We start from the raw sequence: 11,749 nt of genomic DNA, 5'->3' as shown, positions 1-11,749 counted from the left end.
AATCTATTTTGCTAAATTTGTTTGATTTTATCTTATTTATTTACAATTTACAAAAATTTGGGATAGTTTTGGATTTATTCATGGTTGCCATTGGGTTCGAGAAATCATGGTATTTTTTAGAAAGCTAATTAATGGTTAAGAAGAGAGAATATAGTAAAAGAAAAAGAAGAAGGAGATAAAAAGAAGAAGAGGAGGAGAAGAAGAAGAGGAGGAGGAGGAGAAGAGGAGGAGGAGTACCCAAGATAGATGAAATGCGGGCAAAAATAAAGTGACCCAAAATAGACAAAACGTGTGAGAGAAGAAATCGGTCCCAACATAGACAAGAAATATGAACAACACTCAAAATGTTATCACTTTACTTTTTGGCCAAGAATAGATGATGATCTGGCTAATTTTAGCAGAAACATAAAAACACAAGAGTGAGTGTTTGTGACAAAACCTGTGTCATAGAAGTGTGCAGAAAAAGCTATTGTCCTATTTGTTTTCCTGTTTCAAATCCAGTTTACTTGAACTGCCAAAACTTTTGACATAAGACTCCAAATTGAGGACAGATTTGATAGGAAGAAAGCTTGTGAGTGCTAGCACATGACAAAAACTGGTTTTCTTGAGAAAGGGATTTCCTTAAGAGTTTTCCAAATAGAAACTTTTAGGGTGTCTAAGGGATTATCTCTTAGATAAATGTAGTATTGGTTTCCTTGGATTTATCGCTACTAGAAAGGATGTCCATCCCCATGCAAACTATGTTAGATAGGGGGCGAGTTTGACAATACACACATCTCTCGCCAAGATTCCCTCACCAAGAATCTTGGATGCTTACTATGAGAAGATAGTGTTGATAAAGGGTAGCGTCTTTGGAAGAGTCAGTCCACCCTTCGGCTCTTACAATGTCGCCTTGCTACTGTTGCAACTACGATGGCGTGAGGTGCCTTTATGAATGCATGCAATCACCCTCTCTCTAACCTCTCACCCCCTCTCTCCCTCTCTAATCTCTCACCACCTCCATCTCTCTCTCTCTAACCCCATCCCCTCTCTCACCATCTCTCTCCTTGTCTCCCTCTCTCTAAATCCACCCTTCTCTCTCTCTCTCTCTCTCTCCAACTAACCTCTCACCACCCCCTCTCTCTCCCCCCAACTAATCTCATCACCACCCCTCTCTCTCTAATCTCTCACCACCTCTCTCTCTAATCTCTCATCATGGCCCCTTCTCTCTCTCTAACCTCTCACCCCCTCTCTCTCTCTCTCTTTCTCTCTCTCTCTGTGTGCCATGCAGCGGGTTTGTGGGGTGGGTGGGCAATGTCACACCATTATGTGGACATAGTGTGAAAAACCTTGGAGTGTATTATCATCCGACTTTCTTATTAATCTAGAGAGTTAATGTCATATTAGTCATTAGTGTTAGTGTCTATAGTATGGATGGTTCAAAAATACGAGAATTTTGAATAATTTTAGCCTATTTTGGATATTATTTCTTGTAAATATGCTCAAAAGGTGGAGTAAACCTCTAGAATAGAGTGTCATGATAAAGCAAGTTGCTTTTCAACCAATTTTGGGAGATCTCATGCAAAAAGAACGGTTCTTAAATTCATTGGGCACGTGATCGCAGTTTTCAAGCAGCAAGTAGCAATTCGAGAACGGGAAGAAGAAGAAGGAGCGATCTAGGAGCATTCGAACTAGGTGTCCTAGAGTTTTACCCCATTTTCGAAGCCAAGGAACCATCCGATTTGCCGTTTGAGGAGTAGAGAAGAAGCTAGTGTTTGGTGTGTGTTTTTGGTCTATCAAGGAGCTCCAAGAGATCTAATGCTTGGAGATTGCTTCCAGTAGTCCCATATAAGGATTTTGTTTATCTTCTTGGGTTTTATCGATACATAGTGCTTTGAATAATTGAGCTTTATCTTTATCTTGTGTACCTCTTGCCTATTCTTTTTCTTCTCTTCTATCTCATATTCTCTACGTCTTTCTCTCTTTGATCCCCAATGGATACAACCTTTTGACTAAAACCCCTTAGACATTGGTGAGCTCCAAGAGATCTAATGCTTAGAGATTACTTCTAAGTAGTCCTAGACAAGGATTTTGTTTACCTTCTCAGGTTCTATCAATACATAGTGCTTTCAATAATTGAGTTTTATCTTTATCTTGTGTACCTCCTGCCTATTCTTTTTCTTCTTTTCTATCTCCCATTCTCTACTTCCTTCTCTTTTCAATCCCCAGTGGATACGACCTTTTGACTAAAACCCCTCCAATAGCAGGAGCATTTGGCCACTAGGTTATGGTAGGCATGAACTTGGAAAGGTTTGGTGGGTGGGTGAGAGTGCTAGGCTCTGGCAGATAGGAGCACCAAGCTCTAGCAAGCGGGGGCAATGGGAGACTTGCAATGTCACTGAAGTCGACCTAGGCTACAAACTTCAAGGCTGAGGGATGGTAGTTCAGGGTAGAATGTCCAAGGGTGCAAAGTTGATCTGGGTGCCAAGCCAACAAATTGTATAGCAGCTCAAGGAGAACGATGGGATGGAGTAGGTAGAGCTTGTGGCAACAGCCAAAGCTAGCAAGAGTGGTGGTCGGCATAGCTTGAAGGAGATAGGGTGTGTAGAGCGTGTGCGGGTAAGTAGAGCTTGACACCCTTGATGAGGGACTCGTGGAGAGAGCCCCGGCATAGGTAGTTGGTTGAGGAGATGCCTCAATGCCCCTGCATCTTCTTTCCAGCTCATGTGACTTCATGGTCTTCGTCATAGTGGGTGGCATGGATGGGATATCCATCATGGCAACAACACACACACACACAGAGTTGGATTCATGTTGGCTTGGCACATCTGTTGCACCTATCACGAGAGAGAGAGAGAGAGAGAGAGAGAGAGAGAGAGAGGATGTACCCATCACCTTTTCCAATGATTGGAAATTCAAATCGGCGACGATTGGGAAACTCTTTTCAGGTTTGGCAACCTTTCTAGGTTTGGGAATTCTTTGGCGCTTCGATGCATCCCGAACGTAGAGCCAAAATAATGAAGTAGTAAGTATCACATACCCGATTTCCAGGTTCGGGAGCTCTTTGGAGCTTTGATGCATCTCGAACTTTGGAGTCAAAATATTTGTATAGATATATGTTATGGATGTATCATGTATGTTTATCTGTTGCATTAAAAAAGGTCAAGATATTCGATATATTGTCTCGGTATCGTCCGATGCCTCACTTGGATGGCAGAATTAAGTGTTGTGCAGGGTCGTCCGTGGATTGATGATCTAATCTGTTCTGAGCTGCCCAGGAGGAATGGGTTTACAAAGCCTGAATCCGGGATATCCTGTCATGGCAGAATGCGAAGGCTCTCTGTTGGCTAATGAGCTTGGTTACAGTGACATGGGGTCATTAAAGTCATCAATGGACTTCCATGTTCCGTTTAGTGCATCGAACCATGACTCTGCAAAGCTTGCAGTATCGCAGCTGCAGCCAGCCAGACCATGCAGCAACCTTGTGCCGATTGCCTCAACATTCAACTCCACGCCATCTGCTCGAGCCGACATGCACACACATACATGCGGAATCGAACAACAACGGAGTATGCATAAGATGCTGAGCATAGAGGAGGTGCTTGATTTCTCTGACAGCACAACCGAGCTGCCTTCCATTCACGAGTTCTTTCATTTTGTGCAAAAATCCAAGCAAGCGCCGTATCTTGCAGATGCTAAGCGTGTGCACGAGTACATGTGCTTCTATGGGGTTGAGTCTGATATATGGCTTGGCAATTACCTTGTTCCAGTGTTTGTGAGTTGCGGAGACATATCGAGTGCTGAACAACTTTTCCATCGGCTGAATTGTCCTAACGAATATTCTTGGACCGCACTTATTCAAGGCTATATGGCCCATGCAGAGGAACAGCACACTCTGAACATGTATTTGAAGATGCTTGATTACTCTGTATGTCCCAGCAGGCACACATTTGTGGCGGTCTTGAAATCCTGTGCTAAACCAGAGTTTTCTGATCGAGGCAGAGCTATGCATGCAGAAATCACTAAACGGGGGTATCACTCAGACACTATTATTGGTACTGCTTTGGTGGATATGTACATCAAATGTGGCTTACTTATGGAAGCCAGAGTCACTTTTGATGGCATATCAGTCCGCAATGTAATCTCATGGACTACACTAATGACTGGGTATGTTGAGAATGGCCTTGGTGCTGAAGCCTTGGTCTGCTTAGAAGAGATGCAACAGGATGGTGTGTCTCCTGATACATTCACTTATGTGTGCACCTTGAAAGCTTGTGGGATAATAGGTGCTATAGAAGAGGGCCGGAAGTTGCATGATGAAATTAGAGAGAAAGGAATGCTTAAAGATTCTTTTGTTGGAAATACACTTGTAGATATGTATGCCAAATGCAATTCTCTTAAGGAAGCAAAAGCAGCATTTCATGAGCTTCTGCTGAGGGATGCAATATCTTGGACTGCTTTGATTGGTGCTTACGTGGACCATGGCCTAAGTCAAGATGCTCTGAACTGTTGGAAGCAGATGATGGTCGAAGGGGTGTGCCCTGTTGCTGCAACTTTTGTCTGTAGCTTGAAAGCTTGTATAAACATAGAAGCCATAGACATGGGCAGAGCGATACATGTTGAAGCTGTAAAGGAGGGATTTGATACAGATGATTTTGTCAGCAATACATTACTGGAGATGTATGCTAAATTTGATCTGATAACAGAGGCAGAAGACGTTTTCCACGAGCTAAGGAATCAAGGCATTGTTGCATGGACCATACTGATTGCAGCATATACTGAACTTGGGCTCAATGAAGAAGTGCTCAACTGCCTGGAGCAAATGCAAGGCAGAAGTATGTCTCCAGATGTGGTGGCCTTTGTGTGCAGTCTGAAAGCTTGTGGCATCTTAGGAGCCATACATAAAGGGTGTGAGATACATAATGAAATCATTATAAAGGGGTTTGGAGATGATCTTTATGTGGGCAACACCTTGGCTTGCATGTATGCCAGGTATGGCTTACTTGCTGAAGCAAAGAAAGTGTTTGACATGCTGCGCATTCAAGATGTAGTTTCATGGAATGGGCTAATTAAAGGATACTTAGACCACGGACATGGTGAAGAAGCATTGGACTTTTTTCATGAAATGCAACTAGTAGGTGTGTGCCCTGATGCTGTTACACTGACCAGCAGCCTAAAAGCTTCTGCTACATTAGGAGCCATAGGTAGGGCCCAAGAAATACACTGCTACATTGCTACAAGGGGATTAGAAACTGAGGTTTTACTTGGCAATACTTTAGTGTCTGTGTATGCCAAGTGTGGGTTGTTTGCTGAAGCCAGAGAGCTTTTGGATAAGCTGCCAGTGCGTGATGTGGTGTCATGGAATGCCCTAATGACAGGATATGCAGAATCTAAGAATTCTGAAGAAGCACTTAGCTGTTTCCATCAGATGCAGTTAGAGGGTCTGTCTCCAGATATAGCCACATGGAACACAATGATTTTGAGTTTCTCTGAGGAAGGTGAGAAGCAGAGTGCTTTTCTGTTGCTTGCACTAATGATAGAGCAAAGCCTGCTACCAGATGCTGCAATATTTGTGAGCATATTAAAAACATGTGAAAACCCTTCAAATCTTCAGAGTGCAAGAAGGTTTCATGCTCAACTTTGTGCAAGTAATGGTGGGGTTGAAACATCTGATGTCGCATTGCAAACCACTCTTATTGATGTGTATAGCAAGTGTGGCAGTATGGTAGATGCGCAGCTGATATTTGATTCGTTGCCTGCTAAGGGGCTTGCAACATGGAATGCTCTGATCACAGGTTATGCTTGTCAGGGAGAGAGTGACTCTGTTTTTAAGGTGTTTGCAGAGATGAGAAGGAACAACATTCAGCCTGATGAGATAACTTTCCTTAGCATTCTTAATGCATGCAGTCATGCAGGTCTTCTGGAGAAAGGTCAGAAATACTTTGAAGTGATGGGCCCAAAGTTTGGAGTAACCCCTAACATCGAGCACCATACTTGTATCATTGACCTCTTTGGACGATTAGGCCAGCTGGGGAAGGCAGTGGAAATAATTGAGAGATTACCCTATAAACCTGATATGATTGTGTGGCATACTTTGCTGAGTGCATGCCAAAAGTGGGGTGATGTGGAGCTTGGCAGGCAAGCATTTCAACGTGCAACTAAAATGGATGAAATGCATGCTGGAGCTTATATATCCATGGGCAATGTGTATGCTGATACGTGAAGGTAGGAAGAATTAAGAATAGAAGTTTCAGGGGTGGCTTTATATGCCCAGCAACCTTACTAGCAATTGCTAGGGCAGAGATTTTTCAGATTCGGCACAAATTTCCCTCTTTGGAAACTTTTATTGAGCCCGGGTCATCACTTATGCACACCACATCCTTGATACATGGGCAATAGCCACAAGGGTTATTACCCTCCGCTCCGAGAATGGTGCGCTGCTAATGCAACCTGCACACTGAAACAGAGTGCTCTTTTTGGAAATGGTGCCAACAAACCCACACTATTACTAACACAATGAAGTCCCAAGTGAACCCTTCACAGGGGTGGGAGACCTGAAGAAACCAGAACCTCTTGGTCATAGTCGCAAGTGCATACAGCTTATTGGAAAGCTGATTTCACACAATTACAGGGACTCTTTGGCTATGGGCAAGCATATATACTGTTCTGGAAAGCTGGTTTTACACCATTACAGGGACTCTTAGGAAATATTGCCAAGAATCAGTGTTGGGATCAAGATGCAGTACAACCTGAAAAGTTCTTTCAGAGGTTACATGAGCCACCACAAATATCTGTTGAAATCTGCCTGAATTGATCACGGATACAGCAATCATTATTCCTGACATGCAGAAGTGGACTGAAAAATTTTCCAGGCAGCAGATGATTTCTTATTTAATACATCTCTCTCTATTGCCCTCATGAGAGCTGGCTACAGCAGTGCCCAGATGTAAACATTCTGAGAATTGGGCTGAGTTGGAGTCGCGCTTGACATGGTATATCAAGTAAATCAGCATGCCAAAAATGCTTCAAGGAGCTTTCAAACTCTTTCAAAGTACTATTTTGGGAGGGCAGATCAGTTTTTTCGATTTTTTCGTTTGAGGTATGTCATTCACCCTGTATTTGTCATAGAGAGGTAATGATGAGACATAACCAGCTTAAAGTGAGACTTAAATGCTTGTTCCATCTCCTTTTGCGCAGGTGCGTAGTGGAGTATGGATGGGCCTGTACGGTATAATTTCCTGCTTTTGATAGCAGAATGTTCATGTGCAGGCAGCTGATAACATACTCACCACTTGGCCATGCAGATGGCTAGGTCTACTCAGGGTGGTTTAGACAGTTACATTCAAGTTTTTATTTCTCTTAGTCTTGCTTCTATCATAGTGCTTTCTTATTGGTAGAAAGTTTGATATTTGCCCTGATCTCTCTGGCTGTGACAGCCTATGGTAACCGTCATTGCCAGCCACATAATCTCACTTCTTCTCTTACTGTGCTGTTTATACTTGGTGGGCTGTTTGTGTATGATGTGGAGGTTAATTATGTGTGACCTTAAGGGCACAAGTGCTTGGAGGAGATAATTATCTGCTCTGATACCAGATGGTACAGCCAGCATATGTGGATGACCAAAATGGCAGTAATGTATGCTTGAATTGCCAGATTGCAAATCTCATACAGCCTGCATTGTTTTTGTTCTTCTAGTGTGTGCAGTATAATTCAAATAGCTGTGGCCACGCCTATCACTCACCCACAATCCACAATTCATGGCTTTGTTCATTTGGTGAAAAGATTAAACTATATGGGAGAGAAAGTGTCTCACTTCTTGTCACCCTTGCTATATGGCAGCCATGTAAAGCATAGTAATGAGATACATGGTTTAGTTTGACACATTTGAAAAGTATGTAGAGAGCCCCTAAATTGAAGGGGCATGGATGTGCTTCAAGTCAGGGGCAGATTACAGAACTATGCAATTTCTAGTCAATGGACATAGGCAAATAGGGTTTCTAGAAACACTAGCTCAGCCTGAGATATGGGTAATAACTTGGGAAGTCTTTTAACAGTTACTTGCCTCCTTCCAACAGCTGGGTGAGTAATGGTGACACTTAGTGTTTTCCCATTTCTACTGCTCATTCATTTTTTTCTGCTGTCTACCTTGATGGAACAGGGACAAGGGCATCCCATCAACACACTCAAGCACTCCAGTGAACGTTTCTGAGTAAGTGATCTGTTTTCTTTCTTGTATGTGTGGGTGTTTGGGGGGGGGGTGGTTGCAAATTGGGAACAGTTGCTTGAGTTTGCGAGTTCTCTCTTGGAGGAGTATGTCGAGCATAACCATTGAGCTATTCTTCCTTGCATGCAAGAGGAGATTTTGGATACACATGTGAATACTCAAGTGGTTCTATGCTCCTTTTCTGCTTTTCACGAGTGAGGTGTTATTCTTTTCTTCACCAGCCAAATTCTTGTGCTAGCTAGAATCCACCAGTGGCCAACATCTCTTCTTCAGACTGATTGTGTGGAGGAGATCTTCACTGGTCTGTGTGGATTTTACAAGGCTGTGTTCCTTTCTACTTCAGCATGGGATCTCCTCCTTAACAAGCAGCCCCTTTTCTTTGATAAATAGTTGTTGCATATTGTCTAATGGCGTCCAATGGCAGATTTCCAATGTTTACTCAAGTAGGCATGGCAACATGCCGAATATGGATAGAAGTGGAGAGTTGCTTGGTTGTTTACTGGGCCCTTCTCAAGGATGTAATGGCTGCAATAGGCCATTTGTTGGTACACCCCCAAGTCTGAAGGCAGCCAACTGAAACCCATTGTGCATGTTGTGGGATACCACTAGAAAGAGACCCAATTGGTTGTTCCTCAATTGCAGAGGCATGCGGCCTCTTTGGGGTCCGGCTCAAGTGGGGTACTTTTGCTGGTCACTGTTTCTCATGTGGTCCACTAGGTCACTTCATGGCTGAATTCCCAGATCGAAAGAGTGGATCAACCCATGGACAAGGACCAAGACTTGCCTCCATCTTTTGCCTAGCAACAACAGATTATTCAGCCCAGTCATAGTCTAAAGGCAAGTAGCCAACTGCTTCTTTAGATTTGGAAACATAGGGATGGATGGAAGCTCAACTCAAAGGAAAAGCGAAGGAGACTTACATGCCAGTGGCACGTGGTGAGCCTTCTTCTCCACGACTCCCTTTGCACTTATTCACTTCGTTGAGACAAATCCTTTGATGCAACTATTGTTGGAGTGCCTACTCTTGTCAAGGATCCACCACCCTCCAAACAACAACCACGATAGCACAAATTGAGTCAGTCATCGCTGTGCGCCCGTGGCCCTCTAGCTTAGCTAGCTTTTGATGCTGCTGGTGTCATCACTCCACAGAATTGCCAAAATCCAGGTTCTACTTTCCAACTGGCAGATGTGCCTTTTTCCTTGTGGGTTAGACATCAGCGACGCAATTCCTTTGTGGTACTAGGGGACTTCTTTGAAGATGGTGTATTGGAAACATTGGCAACAAAGGCCCAGGCCCATGCAATGAAATCTCGTCAAAACTCTTGATCCTTTGTTATGTGGCCTGTCTACTTGCGGCGTGCCTTTGCACTCTTGTCCTTTTGTATTTGCGAAATCTATTGTATTTGGTTTATATATGATGGCCTAGAGCCACTCTGCACCTTGTAATCTTGTAATTTGTACTTTTTGCCATAATCAATATGATTACCTATTATAGAAAAAAAAGAGTTGTTATGCACAAGAACATAGTTGCCAAGGTTTTTGGGGCCAGGTTGCATGGTGTCCAACTCGTATGATAAGCAATAATGGCCTAGATGCTTTCTTGCAATATTTGGGTGTTTGTTGGGCCTTGTGGCATTTTGCATTAGGCTCCAAAGCTTTATCTAGTGTCAAACCCCTTGGGCAAGATCGTGAGTTAGAGGTGGGGGAATCCAAACAGACTTGGGTAACTAGATGTTTGAAGATGTATATAATAGCTTGTAGCCTGGTACTCCATGGATCATGTTGCTAACTGCCTCAATAGGGATTTCTTGTGTGTGAACTCCATGACTAAGGAGAGTGGACCCAAACCATCTCGAGCAAGGTGATGAAATCTCTCTTGGATCTCATAGTAGTTTGCAATGCTCCTACGCCTTGGGCTATAGATGGCATAACTGGCATCTAGTCTGCTAGGGTTGTTACTCTTGCTCCATATTTGGCTATCCCTAAACATAGTTGGCAGAATGAATGGTGATCCAACCAATCATAAATCTCAAACCATGTGATAAGGTGTGCATCCACATGGTGTGGATGTATGATTAACTTATTTGTGCTAGTTAGAGAAAATGATATTTGTACAAGATCATCTTCATTTGATTGGCTAAATTTGAATCCTTTGAGCAAATAGCCTATGGTGTCTACTTTGTTAGGGAGCCGGGGAGTAGTAAACGGGGTCCTCTAAGGGAAATCCATTGATTTTTCTTAGCTTGCTAAGGTGGAAATTACTAGTAGGCTAAATGTGGGCTTTTTGTAGTTTTCATTTTCACTTTGGAAAATGACAAGGGATATCAATATTTAAGAGTAGTTTTGTAGATTTTAGGTGAGATTTGGACTCAAGTTTGGGCCTTGTAAGAAATTTCACCTTAGCATAGAGAGAGGTAATTCAAAAATCAATAAAAATGATTTATTAAAAAAAATCAAAATACACAAATTAGCCTGTCGCCTTTAAGTTGTCAATTAGCCTTAATTAAGGGTTTAGAGGGCAGTTCTTGGAATTAAGTGCCGAGTGCTCAAAACTGGATGGCTCGTATCTGAATTGATTGGAATTAATGACAGTCTCTTTTTATCAAAAGACGAGCCAAAAGACTACGTGAAGCCCTAAATTATGCTTGCTACATTATGTTTGGAAAATTTCCATGTATTCTTCCTTATTTTTTTGAAAGCAACTTCACGAACATCGCAAACAAGGATAGATAAAGCTAAATCAACATCCCAAACAGAGATGGTTGGCACAGAATTAACACCACGAATGGAGATGATTGGGGTGGAATCAACATCATAAAGGGAGACGATGGTGTTTGGATCATCATCAAAGAGATACATGAGAGAGGAATATCACCTCCATGTCGAGCTTGATTGCGAGTATGAGCCATTAAGTAAGAAAAACAAACCTTGTCTCATGTCTTCTACATCCAAAGAACTTTGTAGGTTGCAAGGAAAGAGGAATACAGATCTATTGACTGATGGGAAACTGTAACCAAAAGATCCTTTGCATAACTCCATGCAAATGGATATTACATCCTTAGTAAGCTTCGTTGGAAATGGTTATAATGGTCTGTTGGGGTACACTCAACATTTGGATGCCATTAGTAATATACACAAGTTAGAAAGAGATTTGTTAGAGAAGGAGAATGCATCTTTGAGGCAAACATTAGAGCAATGTGAGCACAAATTACTGCAGAACAAGGAGACTATTTTAGAGCTGGAGAAACATAGAGATCAATTGAGGCTTAAAGAAACAATATTAGGGACTCGCAAACGATGCAAGGAACTTTGAAATATTCAAGACATGAAGCTATGAAGCGGTGGTGTTAAGAAAAGAATACATGCAGTGAAGTAAGTAAGCTCTTTGTTACTTTTTTTACCATCTCACAAAGTATTTGTAAAATAATTTATGATAACTAAACATTTTTTATTGTGAATACAAGGATATCCTACAACCCAAAGAAGAAACGACTTTAAGAATGGACTCATTAATTGAACACTTTAAAATGCTTCTAGATAAGGAAG

General features: G+C 42.3%; 1 protein-coding gene across 1 annotated transcript; it reads left to right on the top strand.

Moving 5' to 3' along the window:
- The first annotated feature begins 3,110 nt into the window (after positions 1–3,110).
- Positions 3,111–10,634, top strand: LOC148032471 (pentatricopeptide repeat-containing protein At5g39350-like). Its single transcript, XM_087683140.1, has 2 exons — positions 3,111–7,078; positions 7,177–10,634. Exon 1 carries the CDS (start codon positions 3,263–3,265, stop codon positions 6,200–6,202), a length of 2,940 nt encoding a protein of 979 aa, XP_087539266.1. The 5' UTR covers positions 3,111–3,262; the 3' UTR covers positions 6,203–7,078; positions 7,177–10,634.
- The last annotated feature ends 1,115 nt before the right edge of the window (positions 10,635–11,749 follow it).

This window comes from Lygodium microphyllum, chromosome 8 (genome assembly GCF_053477565.2).
Source record: "Lygodium microphyllum isolate KBCC chromosome 8, Lygodium_microphyllum_v1.1.10, whole genome shotgun sequence".
Lineage (NCBI taxonomy): Eukaryota > Viridiplantae > Streptophyta > Polypodiopsida > Schizaeales > Lygodiaceae > Lygodium > Lygodium microphyllum.
The sequence above is the reverse complement of the archived record's forward strand: the minus strand, read 5'-3'. Positions and strand labels throughout refer to the sequence as shown.